Source organism: Takifugu rubripes, chromosome 21, assembly GCF_901000725.2.
Source record: "Takifugu rubripes chromosome 21, fTakRub1.2, whole genome shotgun sequence".
NCBI lineage: Eukaryota > Metazoa > Chordata > Actinopteri > Tetraodontiformes > Tetraodontidae > Takifugu > Takifugu rubripes.
Genome location: NC_042305.1, coordinates 8,486,626 through 8,502,895, shown reverse-complemented (window position 1 = coordinate 8,502,895; position 16,270 = coordinate 8,486,626). Strand labels below are relative to the sequence as shown.

The window sequence follows — 16,270 nt, the reverse complement described above, 5'->3', positions numbered from 1 at the left end:
TGACAGGGCATTGAGCTGATCTCAATATAAAGCTGCACTCAGCGACAACAAAACCAAAGCGTATAACCATCTTTTCAATCCTCCCCAGTCTTGAAAGCATTAAAGTCACTTTTGCACAATTATTAATAAACAACAGTATTATGGAACACATTAATAGATTTATTTTTTCAGTGGAAATGGGAAGAATACACTATATGTATTGACTAAATATTAGTTCATAAGAGGTGCTGAGTATCAGCTTAGCTTGATTATTTGAACTTTTGCCAGACATAAAAAGGTTATATTGATGCTTCCCTCATTCACAAGGCTGTTTTGGCCCGTCTCCTTCTCCAGCCATGGCTGTGGCCGAACGATATAGAAGGAATATTTGTTGTCATAGGTCCAGAGGTGTGAAGACATTAGACAGCACTTTGTCACCGGGGTCTGGAATTCACACCATTCGACCGTTTCCAAGTCAGCTCCTTCACTGCCGGCCGGCCTGGTTTGTGTCAGCTACCGCGCTGTTGACGGAGGGGGCTATAAAAAGATGGTAGCATGGAAGGATGTTTGCTGCTAGCCTTTTTAGGCGGTTGAAACAACACACAGGCGCTACAAAGAGACCGCTGTGACAATGATCCACGGCCAAAGCTCTTTGACTCGGTGCTCTCTCGCTGAGTTCACAGTTCAGATATAGTTTAGTGGTTTGGAATGGCTCTCATCAAGGCTGGCAAAACCCCCCGCGGAGTGATGAGCTTGAACTCCGAGCATAGCCACGGTCTTCCAAATCACCAGACACAGCTGAGGCCCCAGCAATCCAAATGTGATCATGGTGGGGCCTCTCGTCTCATTACCAATCTCCATTTCAAAACAGCCTTCAAATGGGAACTAATGCATTAGCTCTCGCTGGGGGGAAAAGTCTAGGGAGCCGCTACATAGCGGCTCAAAAATGCTTTCATACATGTTTTATCAGCGGGGGGAGAGTGAGCAAGAGAGAAAAGGAGCTTGGACTAAACCATTCATTTGTTGCCCATCTTATTAGCTTGGCACTGTGTTATTAGCTGCCATTGTGCTCTATAAAAGCCCTTCAAGGCCTGTCCTACTGTTTGGTGGATCTGGGCTGAGCTTTGTGCCAAGTAGTTTTTGGAGGTATCTGAGAGCATGAAAATTCAATCCCAAACCCTCGGCATTGAGGATTAGTAGAACAATAAAACAATGTCTTACCTCAGATACCACCATATCCTATTAATTGGGATTAGCGTGCAGAAATGGGAAAATGGGGAGGAAAAACCATGTAACAGCTGCTTTTTGTGACAAGCTATAATAGAAAGCCCTCTTAGAGTGACATTGTTTCATCAAACGTGAAATGAAAAAAAAAATCATAATTCCAGAAAAAAAAAAAAGAAGTATGGCTCTGGAAAAAAAGCTGACAATTGCAGAAGCTGTAATGACCCACCTTGGGTTGGATATGCTAGGCAATGTGTCAATTGATTCCTATCTGATGATGGACTGCGTGCTGAAATAAATTGACCTTGCCAGACGATGAGTGAAATTGATGGAGCTTTTCATCTCCGGAGGGCCGTTCCACGCTCAGCTGTAAAATGGATAGAGCAGAGGACAGAGTGATGGAGTCATGGGCAATGTAAGGTGTCTGTTTTTCTTCTGCCAAAGCCCACTCAGTAGACAGTGTGTACAGGAGCAATTCACCATGTAGCACGGGTTTTAAGAACCTTCTTTTCACTTGACACTTGGAGGCACAAATTGAAGCTACGGACTACTGATATGTTCCACATTTTCTCGAACATGTAGCTCAATTGCCAGGTTTTTAAGTCGGCAGCAATAGTGATTTAAATCTTCCCGATTTGTCGGGCCCGTTCTGAAACTGGAAAACAGTCTTTTCAAGGAGTCCATTTAAACATCCTGCTGGTGTGTGTGAGACAGGGAGCGTCATTGATTTTCATTAACACCCTTAATGACCTGGCCACGGTTTGATCCACGCTGTCAGCATGGCCTGATACCATGGGACGAGATTGGCGGCTCTCACGGCTAACGCTGGCGAGATGAGTAGCTGGGGCATTATCAGGATGAATTGGCCATCGCTGGGCAGGCAGCAAGCGCAGTCGCAATTTTGTCAATAACAGGATGAGGCGCCTCAGGGCTCCCTCCACGACTCACTCCTGAGTGCATTCCAGGCTCATTACAAAAGCAAATGAGTGGCGCACTTGGGGAGAGGAAGCATATAAAAAGAAAGCGAAGCCTCTTCTCCACTACCCGACAGGCCACCTCTCCAGCATTGCTCCTCTTAATGAGCCCAGACCACGGGTCAATATGCCACTGGGCTGCCAGTCAATACTGGTTACCTGCAACACAAACACTCAAAACCCGCTTTCATACAAAATCAATGTCCTATTAGTCCTTCCCTGTATTGCTTTGGCCCAATCTTATTGATCTGCTCTGAAGAGCTCAACAGCCCCTGTATGACAGATTATGGCCAAATGATCTGATAGCTTAGCCTTCTCTACCTACCAAGTGTGCAGGCTTTGTTATTTTGAAGCAATAGCGCGATATCTGTCGAGCAAACACTCGAAATGCTGAATAACTGGAGTATCATCTAAGATTGCGCTTATCCTGTGTAAAAAAAAACCCACATTTTGGAGCAGCAGGGGATAAAAAACGAGCACTGAATGTGTGACATTAGGTCCAAACTTTATTCCGTACATTTTAAACCATGAATGTTCAGTTTATTTTTTTTGTATTTTTTTATTTTTTTTATTTAGCACGCCTAAAACTCTACTTGTTTTGTATACAAGAGTCTAAGAAAAACAACTGCACAACACCACAAGGTTGACAGAGAAAGTCCTTTAGCCGCCCGCCATGTCCTCCATTCCTGCCCGGGGCTGGTCCAGTTTGTGACTTGGAAGTCTCAATAATTCCATCATTAGTTCATTGATAATACAGTATAAACACGTGATAATCCAAGTTCCTCTCCATCTCAACAATTCAACCTGTGCTCCCACTGTCTGACCACGTCTTCGGGGTATTGTGCGCTGCTTTGCATAGATTGCAGATGATTTGTCCAGGTCTCCGTACAACACCCACTGGTCATAATTCCCGTCGGCTCTCCAGGCATGTCTGTTTCCATGATATTTATAACGGGGAAGTGATTCCGCAGTGTTTCATTTCATTTTGTTTTTCATAGAAATGGTTAAAAAGGCTAATAAATGTACACACTTTGCAGCGAGGGACTATTAACAAGTTATGTACATCAGGTTTTCTTTACAGAGACTGAACAAAGACCTCATAATATATATTTATCTGCATATCTCAAAGGCAAATCAAAAGAACAAAACATGTAATGTAACATAGTACATTGTCATCATTGAGGATATCCTGGTACCATGAGGTTAAATTTCTGAAGTTGAAACCAAAAATCCAGTCCTTACATAATCATAATCATGGATATGTATCACAATCAACTGGGATAAATATTGTAAAAGGCGTGACTAATGCACAAAATACATAAAAGTCATCGAAATAATATCTATACATGGAACAAGGATAGGAAATGTACAAACTCATTTCAGATTCCCTCTTTCTGCACAAAGCTGAAAAAAAGGTATTGGATTAATATATTAATTATTATCAAATATTTAAGTCGGAAATAAACATACACATATATGTTTTATCTTAACCGACTTTGCTGAACCTCCAGTCCGCTAAAAAATAGTCTTGGCATGTGCTGAATCAGCATTACATACCTTTACTTTGTACAATCATACCCTTTCCTTTTTGGGGGGGCGGGGGGGGGCTCCTCTCTGGTTGAGAGCAGTGCATTTTGTTCAGAGAAAGAGTTCAGATTTGTGAGTGCATCTTAAAGATTTTATACACCATTGAGCTATCGAGCCTCCACCTCTTTGGGATTTCGAGAAGGGGAGTAGTCCCTTGGGTCCTGGGTGGTGGTGATAGGAGTAGTCCTCCTGGGTGAGACTGGTCTGGCACTGCCGGCAGGCACAAGGGGTGGGGGTGCACTGAGTGCAGCAGTAGGGGGTGTTCTGTTCAGGTGGCCGTTGTGTCCTGTGGAGGGGCTGAGTCTTGGGTAAGGCATGCCGCCTAAGTGCGGCATAAAGGGTGGCATGTGGGGGAGATGGCCCTCCATGGGAGACTGGTGTAGTTGGTGGAGGCGCGCTCTGTCCAGCTCCTCCCTCAAATGGAGGCGCTCTCGCTCTTCCGCATGCTGCCGCATCCTCTCGTGTTCCCTGCGCACCTCTAACAAGTGCTCCTGGTGCGAATAATCGTGCGCTTCCCTCTCACGGTAAGCACGTTCCTGATCATACACACTTGGGAAGCGGTGCCCTTGCTCAGTCCTGAGCTGGAAGTCCATGCGCCGCTGCAGGTCAAGGCTGCGATAGGCCTCTCTCAAAGGGTCCCAGGGAAAGGCGGGGTGGGGCAAGCGTTCCCTTCCAGCAAGAGGGCTCACCCCCATGAAAGGAGCCATGCGTGCCCGGTCAAGTGCACTGAGACTGCCCATCTGGGGCATGGCACTCATGGAGAGAGGAAGAGAGTGCGCCATGGGAACGCCGTGTAAGCCAGGGGCTGGGATGTCGCTGCGTGGTGAGGGAAGAGGAGGCTGTTGGGATAGTGGTGGATGATTGTGGTGTGGATTGATAGGTTGGGTGATATGAGGAGGAAGTGCTTGTGTGGGTGGCTGCGGAGTAGGCTCAGAGCTTACCACCATGACCTCCTGCTCCTCCTTCCTCTCCTCTTTGATTTTCATGTCATTTTTCACTTTGTGGAGAAGCTCAGGAGGTGGGGGCTCTTTTCTCTCGCTGTCTTTGAGTGTAGGAGGGGGCCCGCCTGCCATCTTCAAGCCCTGCTCATTTATAACGGCCTTAGAGTACGGAGAAGGAGATCGCTGAGCAGGTTTCATGGAGTCTTCAGAGGATCTCCTCTCCAGCATTTCCTTGCCAGGCGAGCGGCTCTCTTTTACTTTCACATCAGCCAACGAGGACTCTCTGTGGCGCTCTAGCAGCTCCTTCTCAGCCTCGCGGACCCGGTCCACACTGCCACTGTGGTGTCGACCTGAGTCGCTTGAGTTCTGGCTGTTTGAGCGAATCAGGCTGCTGATCTGGTAGCTGACCGGTGCAGAGGCCGGGGATGAACGGTTGGAGTGGCGGTTGCGATCCACAGAATCCCTGTAAAAACAAAATAGACTTTTTAAAATTCACATTGGTCAAATATGAATAATAACAGCGAAATGTGGATTTCAGGTTGTTCCTTTTTCCTCCCAAAAAGGGCTTTCCAGATGATAAAAATTAAACACGAGTTAATTTGCCTCTCACCTCTCTTTATCTTTCTCTTCTTTACCAATGGATGAATCTCTCTTCTCTCTTTCTCTTTCCCGTTCCCGCTCCCTCTCTCTCTCCCTCTCCCTCTCGTGGCTGTTTGCTGAGCTGCTCCTCTCGGTGTCAGCGGTTTTGGGCCACTGGGGCGGTGTTGGGAAAGATGGTGGCGTGCGTCGAAGTCTGTTCCAGGTGTCGTGGTGAGGGCTGCCAAATGTGGGCAGTCCTCCTGGCCCCTCCTTGGTGCCAAACATATTATTGGACCCTGGAAGGAAGAAAAGGGAGTGTGGGGGTGAGACAACCATGGGATCCACTGTAAGTTAATTGGGCACAAAACCTTCTTGAGGACACATGCAATGAAAAAGACTCAACAACAAAAGCTGTCTTTGTCTTTGTCTCTGGAGGTTCTCTCCCTGAAGCTGCTTAAAAGAGTTTGAGGTTAATGGCTCCCCCCACCAGAGAGAAAGAAAACTCTACCCTTTTATTTTTGGACAAAAGATTCCACTCTCGCTTTGTTGAAGTGGGGGAACAGGGGAGACTCATTTGCCCTCTGGAGTTTAGGGCTGTGAAAAGCCAAGGGAGACCTTAGCATTCCACAGCACATCAATTTCAATCACATCCATTTTCACAACAGAGCAACTGATTTTGGAATACAAAAAAGAGAAAGGACACAGAGAAAGGAAGAAAGACAGCCAGACAGAAAGACAGACGGAAAGAGAAGGATGTATGGGGGAGGAGAAAGCCCTCCATAGTGATGAAGTAGGGCCTTGTCAAATAATTAATTGATGTGTCTTCACCAACCGGCAGACCTGAGTGTTAAACCAGCCTGGCGTGGACACAGCTGTCTCTACAGTGGGTTTGCAGCGATGTGTTTCAGTGCCTAGTTGGGCTATTCCAGCGCTGCTAAGACACAGAAACTACAGCTGAAGTGTCCTGATATTTTTTCTTCTAACCCTCCCTGTGGTCTGACTGCCCTCCTGTTCTGTCACTGGCCAGAGGGTCCAGACTGAAGTGAGGAGGCGAGGGGGGCCAGCGCTTACCAAGCGAGGGGTTGCCTAATCCTCCGAAGGCACTGCTTGAAAGGTTGCCGAGGCCGCCAAAGGAACTGGAGCGACTGAAAGGATCTGTAAAATGCCAAACAGGGATTAGCAAATAAAAGGGAGGGGGTGCTCACCCCAACACCGACCCATTCTACTCCGCTTTTCTCTTACAAGCGAGCTGGGTTTGTTTTAGCGCTGCCACCCTACAGTAGCCAGGTCACTCGGATGCTGGATTCATCAACCGTAACCTTATGGTCCCTGAACCCCACTAGGACTGCACAAACAACACAACTTGATGGGCAACAGTTTTGGGTAACTAGATCTAGGATGACCACAGACCGCAGTAAGGTAGGGTGACTACAGGACGTTAGTGAAGACAGAGCACAATCTGCGTGGCACACAACAGCCTCTAAATTGACCAGAAGATAGTTTATATTTACCGGTAAACAACCGTTCAATCGTTTATTTGCAGCTCCGGTTCACTTCAGCAATTATCCGTGAGGAAATGCAGAATTATTAACAGCTTGCTCTGTTGCTTAATACAGAATATATCAGAAAATACAACAATGGCGTAACCTCTCTTGCCTCGCACGTGAATTCCTGGGACAGGAAGACCACAAAACTTCACCCTCGATAGTTTTAATGATTTTGGCGGCATATTATATGAAATCAACCAAGTCACTTCAAACCCGAATGCCATTAGAGTTAGCCTGGTGGACAGTAAATGAATGCATGAAAGTAAATATAAAATGCACAAACTAATCCAACACAAACTAGCATCCATTATTCCCAGGCAAGCTATGTTTTTAATAACCTCAGAATTATTGCAGATTGCGTTATGACTCATACTGTAATTATATGAACGCTACATTTTCCATTACTGTGAACACTTAGTTGAGTCACGAAGTGCGCAGAACGTCTGCAGTGGCCAGCTGGTCTCCATATTAACCTTAACATGAACCTAAGATGAAAACCAGAAATAACCAGACGCTGAATTACACCCTGGTGAGTTGTAATGGGTTTAAAACATGGGTGGAACAGAGACAGAGAGTGTTGTAGAATGAGACTGAGATCAAGAGGATGAGTTAAAGGTATATGGATTATTTTCTAAAAAAATAAAATAACGCGGTTTACTTACACTTACCTGCCAAATGGCTCGGGGGCAGGAAACCACTTGGGTGAGGGGCAGGGCCATATGGGGACGGAGCAGGGTGGCCAGAGCCTACACAACAGCAGAGTATGTCCTTATTACACCTGTCTACATTATCATTATTTCTTTAATGTGGAATTCCTCAAAAGTCTGTGTTTGGGCCCATAGGGCAGATCGTGATGACAATTCAGAGGTAATTTTGTGCATCCTACATTACCATTGTTTTTTACGATGAAATACACAATTGGACAATGTCCATGTTAACTGTCCATGTTTAGCTTCGGGATTGGATTGCAGCAGCTGTTTCTGCACTCTGCGCTTCCAGTATTAGCGCTTAGTGATATAATCTCCTTATTTAGCTGTGAGGATAATCACCTTGATCAACATATTTTTTCAGTCAGTACATTAGTCAGGTGCTGTTTAGACAGGAACAGCGCAATAATGCCTTTTAACTGGACTCGGTTTGTCACAGGTACTGAAGGGAAAGAAATTGATTTTAGTCTCTGGTCCAAGACTGGACAGAAGTGGGAGATGATTGCTCATGTGTTTATGAGTAGCACTTGCACTACTCAGTCATAGTAAACACAATTTACAACTAAATGATCATATTAGGCCATTATTAATTATCAACAAGCTTACCCGAAAAAATTAAATCTGTGTAGAGTGCATACGAACAATGTGATAAGGAAGCTTTAAGTGTATAAAAACACTTAAATTACACCGTTCACATGTAAGATTTTTATTTTTAGTGTTATTTTTTTCTTTTATTCAGATTTTGCATACTTGCTTGACAATCTATATTCTTTCACTAAACAGCACAAGCGCCAGCAATGAATTGTTAATGAAAGAACCAATTAGAGGAGCGTCTTTGACCCACCGCTGCATAATTAGCAGTTAAAGGCCTCTCGCCTCTCTGTTGCCCTCCGACGCAAGACAAATCAGTCAATTTCCCATGTCAGCATCATCCATATTCATATACGTATCTGACTCATTTTACTGGCAAAGGATTTGTTGCAAAAACACTACAATTAAGTGAACATGACATGAAAGGAGAGAGAAAAAAATCTGATTTTCTATAAGTGGCAGATGAACAATTTTGAGAGGAGGCCATAAATGCTCATCTGCATAAAGACAAAGCTGGCTGGGAATCTCGGAAAATAGGATTTGTTTGAAGTGTTTTGTTTTAGGAGATGCGGCTCATTGTGAGAATCTGGCTGCCGGGAGATCCCACTGACCTGTGGAGGAGAAGAGGGGTCTTGCCAGGTCGTGAGGGTAGGGAAACCCTGGGAAGACCCCGGGAGCTGGGGGTCGACTGAAGAGGTCCAGCTTCCCATTCATGTCCAACTTGTGAGGATCCAGCTGCATTTGCTGAACCCGCGAGAGGCGGAGAATGGGATCGGGACACAAACAAAGAAAATTAGGTCGGTGGACAACAAAACCAAACATTGACAACAGCAGACTGAGAAGGGCTTATCCTCAGCTACACTGGGTGAAAGATCAGTGGGAGACAGATATGTCAACAAAAGCTCCTTTCTGGCCAACTGTGTTACAACAAATATATGTAAGCTGATTAGGGACACTAAATCCTTAGTAACAGGGTCTGGGGCCCAAGAGGAACTGACACCAGTGGGCCACTGGCATTAGCATTAGCCTCCATGGCAAGGCCATCCTGCCAGTATCATTTGTGGGAAGAACCATTAACATTTGAGCTCCTTCTGGTTTGTATTTTGCCTTTTCCCACCCACATATTTGCATGACTATACAGGACTTCACAGGTAAATGTCTCCCTATTACATTGTCTGAGACTGTCAAAATTACTCTGCATCTACTTTGACATGAGAGCTGGATTACAGCAAGATATCAATAGGCATCTCACGCACCTTCATTTTCTGCTGGTGGTGGTAAATCTGCCATGCGATCTGGACATGCACTGCGCACCACTTGCCAGGTTTCTAAAAATTTAGAGAGAAACAGTGATTAGCCTGTTGGCCTCAATATAAGGACCTTAAATGGACTCTGGCATTCAGATTTTCTGGCCAAACTACAAAGTGGGATCGTGTTAGAAAAATCTAACCCTGACTCCTGCCCAAACGAGACATTAAATGCAACCCAATTTCTACACCTCATCGATCAGGGACAGCTGAAATTTTTACAGGTTGAGACTTTGTCGCCTGGCCAGAGAGATGAAACAGCAACAAACATTGGACAAGACGAGCACTTACTCGTACAGATGTCCGGAATGGATCCGTTATCTGTACGGAGAAACATACAGTGATCAGCAATACCAACGTCGGCATTGCTGGGGAAGTCTGGAGTGCCATGAGGAGACAACTAACAAAAAATGTCCATGAATGCAACGCTTACCCGTGGATCCTTCTGCAGGAGTGTGTGAGGTACTGCCCCGGGACGCGCCGCCACATCGATAGGATTGGATGGCTGACGGACACAAACAGAAAGAGATACATGCGGATTAAAACACATTAACATTATTATGTTAAAACAAGGAAAACATCCTCTCTGCATTTGATATGGCGGTCTTCAGTGCAAGGACGCCACATGCTCAAAATGATGCCAGAAGAACACACCGTAGTGTGTGAGCTCCCCCTTTAAAGGACAAGTGGCTCTTTTAGCCTTATTAATCCAGCCCTACTGTACACCGGGGACAAAAAGATGTTACAGTATGACCCAGGTCACCAGCTCCACAAACACACAAGCCACCCCTCCCCCCCGTGACTTACACTCCAAGAATTAACGGGGGCTTTGGACACACAAGACAGTTCCTTGAACCATCTGGAGGGGCATTTTACAAAAGCGGCCCTCCGTGGCAGAGCCTCCCGGGAATAGGGCCAGCGGATTTAGGCCAGCTTTGATTGGTGGCTTATACCGGGTCACAGCCGCTGGGCATCTGCCAGGCAGACTCATGTCCTCACCCCCTTTCTGTCCCTCAGGTCCCCACTTCACAGACACTGCTCTTTACTTTTATTTGGTACAGTATGACAGCGTGCCACTCTAGTTTAGACCCAGGAAACAGTCCCATAGAGAGATTTACGGGTAGAAATGGAATAGGTCTGGTGTGTTTCGTAGAGCACACCAGGGACGGTTTGTGTTGGGGATCGTTAGCAAACGTGGACAAAATAATGAATTCTTTTGTGCCTTTTTAGCTTTAAGTGGTTCTGTTTTAAAATTCATCAAATGAATAAGATGTTCCTCCAAACGTTCCTGCACTGCGCTAAGGGTACAATATTTAGAGTATGACTGTTTAAATGTTGAACACTGACGAAGGGAAACTTCGGCTTCAGTGCTTATGAAGAGCAAAAAATCTGCCTTGAGGTGAGGTATTCTTATCGATCTGGGTCGAGGGGAGGGAAATGGGGCTGACCTTGGGCTGGAAGGCTCCTTGCAGCGAGCTGAAGGGTCCAGAGTGTGGGAGCAGCGGGGGCATGCCTGGCATGGTGGGGGGGGTAGGAGGGGAAAAACTGGGAGACACAAAATAAAATCAAACAGCGATACAAACAGGACTCAAGCATATGCACGCACAGATCACAACACTACATCGGCACTAACGGCAACACCCAAATATGTCAAATATTTGATTTGCCAAATGCAGTTAGCAAACAGAAACTCAAAAGACGACAAGGAAACTCACATTTGAGTGCCTGATGAATGGATTGTCCAGTTTGGGGGTGTATTTGTCGAACTGGAAAACATTAGAAAAAGGAAATAATTAGTGAAGAAAACCCCACAGAATGATCAATTCCTCAATATAACATTCCATTATTTCACCCTCTCTCTCACACAAAACAAAAACACATGATCAACATATTAACATCTGTAACTGGTATGAGGCAGGGCTTTGATCCAGCATAATAAATCCCAGTAAAGCAGCTGGCTTGCACCAGTCATGGGTTTACTTCAACTGCACGGTCAGATAGGCAGTCAAATTACTAACAATACGGCTGCTTTAACAGGCTGCCAGGACGAAGACAGCCTGCATCATTTTCCAATTGAGCATACAGACATTTGGTGTAGACGCCCCCTTTTTGGGGTTTCTGTTCACGGTAAAAAGAGGAGAAATGTAAATCTAATTGCTTTTGACTGCAAGGTTTTCGTCTCCGTGCTGTCGGGAAAGGCAGGAGGGAACCGTCCGTGAAGCTTATCTGATTTCAGACCCGATATTTATATTATCCTGCTTCTATTTGATTAAAAATGAATCGTTCAAATAATGTTTGGAGTGGTTAGGAGCATCTGAGCGGGAAAATATGATCTGAACTAAATAAACATTTGCTGTGGTCAACCGCAAGCGTAGCAGGACAATCTTAATTTGAAGAAACGGTTTCTGATCATGTCCCGTGCACGTGGGAGTGTAGTCGGAAAACTGAGGAGGACCAGAGGGAGAGAGAACACGGGGAACGCTGCCCATGCATGAATAGCAACTTTGTGTCTGTTCCCAAGCCAATACTGGCTCTCTATTTAGAAGCAGGCTAATTACAAGTGACAGGAACTTATTCCCGTTTCGCAAATACACAAACCATTTGCAGGTACTTTTCATGAGTGTTTTCGCAAAGTGCTCCAGGCAGGCGCAGACGTTTGGGGTTTACGTAAAGCAGGAGAATGAGCGGGTATGAATCAGTGTTTCTGTGCGCGGAAACATGGGTGGTTGAGGGGGGAGTGGGTGTGGGGCTTGGCAAAAGCCGCCAATGGAGACGCAGGGTTTGGATCAGGGGCCCTCTGGTGAAGCGGGGCCATTCACATCTGCGCGGATAAAAAAAAGGCTGTGTCGGCAGCCGTGGTGTTGGCGGCCTTGTTTGTGGGCGATAATGGGCTGAAATCAAAGACAGATAGCCTACTGAGAGGAAACACGGAGCCAGCTTCCGAGCTCATTAAACCGCTCCTCTGAATTTCTGAAGGTGCGGCCTATTTAATGTCTGACGCCCGTAGAGGGCATTTGGCGCCTTTACAGCCTTGTAAAAGAACAGAAATGAAAAATAAGAGAAAACAAAAACTCCTGCACTCCTAATTTCTGGAGTTTAGCACACTTTTATAGCAAACAGCTTTGGCCAATTAAAGCTTTATATTTCATCTTATGACAATTTAAGATACTCCCTAACCAAAGACATGACGGGAAGGGGTGAATAAGGAACCCGGTGCTGCCATTTGCAAGCCAGCTGCTTGTAAGGACTGAACAATAAACAAAGATAAAAGCCTCATAATTTCATTCATCACAGTCGTTAACTGGTAGAGATCTGGAACACGTCTGGAGAGCGAGAGATCTTAGAGGCAGAGACAAACAGAAATTGCACAACTGGGCCATATTTGGTTTAGCTTCTCGTGACATTATAGCAAAAACAACCACATCATCATCATCATCATCATCATCATCATTCATCATCATCATCATCATCACTCCAGCCTCTCTGAGCAAGGATGGCAGAGAAGGAAAACAGCATTGTTACTGGGGGAGGTGGGGAGGGGAAGAGGCATAAGTTAAATAACAACACAGCTTCAATAAAGGAAAAAAAACAACAAACAAACAACACAGGACATTAAGGGCGGTCTCTGACCCCACCGCAACAAACCCAGCGGTGAGGGGGCCAGTACATCACGGCTCCATAATGCCAGCATTAGGGAGATGAGGAAAATCGCCTCTTTCATCTTCAAAGACGGGGATTTGCGCAGGATATAATTCCTTCCATGTCAGGTAATGAACAACAGAGCCTGTAATGGCACAGTCCCCGCTCTCAGCCTCTGTGCAATAAATACTAGAGCTTTGATTTCTTATGGACGGGAGGGAGATAATCTTGAGATAGGGCTTAATGGAAGCAACGGCTCTCAATCAGCTGGCACAATGGCTACATGGAAGGGATACAAATATCTTTTCTTAAACTTTAGATTTACTGAATCTGAGCTTCAGAAGCTTGGATGCTTTCTTACCTATAAACCCTAAATGATATCCCTGGTTGGTTTTTGTCTCTTTTATAAGAGTGTTACCACATTTGGTGCTGAAGCAGTCTGATAAGACTGGGTGATTCTAGCCTGCACAACAGTGTTTGATATACTGTTTATTGCTGTTAGTGTTGGATGCTGGGGTGTGTGTAGGAAGTGGCGGCTCAGCATTTGTTTGCCAGCATGACTGGGACAGATGAGATATTTCCGGCTTGTCCTCAGGTCTCAGACTCCAGCGGATGGACAGTATGAGGAAACCAAAGATCCAAACCAGGTAAAGGGGGGGGGGGGTTCTACATCTATGGGGGGATATCGAGTAATTTTGGGGAGTTAAATAAAATGGGGAGAAATTGATTAAAGAGGAGACCGGGAGGGTGACAGGTGGGTGGGTAGGAAATTAGGGGAGCTTTTTTGTTACTTATCCTCACATTTCTGGCTTGGGTACGCACCATGGGGGGTGCGGTGGGCGGGGTGAGGATGGCAGCCGGGGGCAGACTGGCAGGGAAGGGCGTAAAGGTGTGCTGGTGGGTGTGTTGGTGCTGGTGCATGTGCTGGTGTTGGTGAAACTCAGCCCTCAGGAGCGAAACGGGGGCTAGCGGCGAAGCGGGCGGCCCCCGGCCCCGCTCTGAACTCTGAACCAGGAAGCGGTTGTTCAACTCCTGCCTCAGGAGGTCATGCTCTGCAAGAAAGGAGAGCGGGGGGGAAGCGAGGAAAGGAAACAAGGGGACGGAGAGAGGGAAGGGACACAAGAAAAAAAAAAGGCACAAGCGCCCAGTCAGTCTTCACAACAGGGATAAAGAGAAGAAAATAGTCACCTGGCATTCTCTGTTTCTCCAGCTCATGCTGTGAGGGTTTTCTACGTGGGGACTCATTGGTGGTGGTAACAGAGTTGCCTGTGACAATGTGCCAATCAGAATCCCCGAATGAGGCTGGCAATACATGATTGGTTGGTTGAATGATATCAACAGGCTGGTATCTAAAGACAAGAGAGAACCAAGAGTCATCCCAGCAGAAAACACACACACTCTTACTCTTGCCCTCTACTAGAATGTCAGCGCACAAGCGGCATATTTATTACATATTTTTAAAGACATCAATGCTGGAGACAATTCTATCCGTCAGTTGCAGCGTGAAATTGCCTGCTTTCATTAAACTGTTGAAACCAATTATCAAATCGTTACAAATCATGTGTTGCTGGCAGGAGAAAACATAATTCTGGTTGTTGAGGTCGCATCAGATTGCACCGTTTTTCAAAATGTGCCTGTCGACTCGCTGCTCTCAGTACGCTGAAGATGTCTCCAGCTGTGATGGCCGCCCAGTTGTAAGCTGACATTTTCCGGCGACGCATCCAAGCCTTTGAATGGTGACCTCAGCCGTGTCATTTTTTGAAATCTAAGCTCCAAACCAGTCCATCTTTGAAATGAATGCATGATGTTCTCCACCGCAATTGAGAATACCACCAAACAGTAAAGTACGTGACTTGTGGGAGATGCATTACAGCGCTGCTTTTAAACAGAAAACCACATTTACCTACACTCTGTTGCACCAGGGTGATTTGGTATCATTTTAAATGATTGATGCCGTGCCAGAATCTCAAGCTGCTTCACAACTAATAAGACGCTACAACAACCAAATCTACATTATTGCAAATTTATCTCGACTCAGCCTGCAGGGAAACTTTAGAAAAAACAGAAATTTACAGTCCTAAATCTATAGGAAGCAATACACCTACATTGAAACCTACATTTAGCGATAAAAACTAATGAATTTAAACACAAACGTGGGTATGTACTGTGTTCCATCAAAACAAGAAAAAGATAACAGTAATAGATGAGCACTTACCACAGCGGCTATTGAGTATGAACAAAAACTGTTAGAAAAACAACACTTAAGAAGCATCACAATACAGATGAGGGCTGCACAATAAAGCAGACCGTGATTCTGCCAGTCAAATCAGAATCACACTAATTGGTATTTAGAAGTTTTTTGCCATACATTTCAATTTTTTCTTGACTAAAATTTGAAATGCTGGCATTATATTTCGTGGAGTTTGTACAAATACAACTCTGGCACCTTTAAAGAAGGTTTCCTCTTTTTCACTGTCAGGCGCACTTATGGCACTGTCCCCTCCCCGACGATATTATACTTGATCATTTAACATCAGGCTTAGGCAGGACAGTTTGGACTACTTTAAGGTTAATTGTGCAGCCCCAAGCAGGCAGCAGGCTATAAGACTTGAACGCTGTCTCAAGCCTCAAATATATTTGTGTCTAAAATATCCTGTTTATGCAGCAGGACAAAAATAAAGACTAGGCTTAAAAAAAATGATTACAGAACGATAATAAATGGTGCAAAGCTGCTTTCAGACTAAGCACATAATGCATTATGATAGAAATTGTGATCATCTTTAGGAAGTTTCTCATGGATCAATAAAACATGGGTAACTAATGCTAACAACACTCATTGGTGAACAATTAGCAGCAGTTGAGAGCAATCTACCTGGGTAGGGGGTCCCGGCAGGGTGCCCAGGCACCACTAAACTGTTGGTTGGTAAGGTCGGTGGTGGTGGCAATGTGGCTGGGGTTGCGAACATGGCCGGATAGCGATGCGCCGGGCTCCGTAGGGATGAATAGTGCGAGGTAGAGAGATTGGCGATGGACAGAGGCAAGGCTGTGGCCGAGGACGGGAGCCCGCTGAGGTGGTGGTGGGGGGAGGGGGGCAGGTGCTGTTTGGGAAGAGCCACCGGACTGCTGCGGCTGTGGCTGATTCAACGAGACAACAGAGTATTGTGCATCAGAGGGAGGAGAAATAAGTTCTGAAAA

The 16,270-nt window shown here is 45.6% G+C and overlaps 1 protein-coding gene across 1 annotated transcript in view; it reads right to left on the bottom strand.

Annotated features, from left to right (window-relative positions):
* Positions 1-2,661: 2,661 nt before the first annotated feature.
* fbrsl1 (fibrosin-like 1) overlaps positions 2,662-16,270 on the bottom strand; it is a 205,270-nt gene continuing 191,661 nt past the window's right edge. Inside the window, 13 exon segments of the mRNA XM_029829992.1 lie at positions 2,662-5,168; positions 5,316-5,580; positions 6,356-6,439; positions 7,494-7,577; positions 8,741-8,873; positions 9,386-9,457; positions 9,728-9,757; positions 9,870-9,941; positions 10,885-10,965; positions 10,967-10,981; positions 11,152-11,202; positions 13,877-14,127; positions 15,948-16,210. Coding sequence (XP_029685852.1) covers positions 3,872-5,168; positions 5,316-5,580; positions 6,356-6,439; positions 7,494-7,577; positions 8,741-8,873; positions 9,386-9,457; positions 9,728-9,757; positions 9,870-9,941; positions 10,885-10,965; positions 10,967-10,981; positions 11,152-11,202; positions 13,877-14,127; positions 15,948-16,210 — 2,698 coding nt within the window. The 3' untranslated portion in view covers positions 2,662-3,871.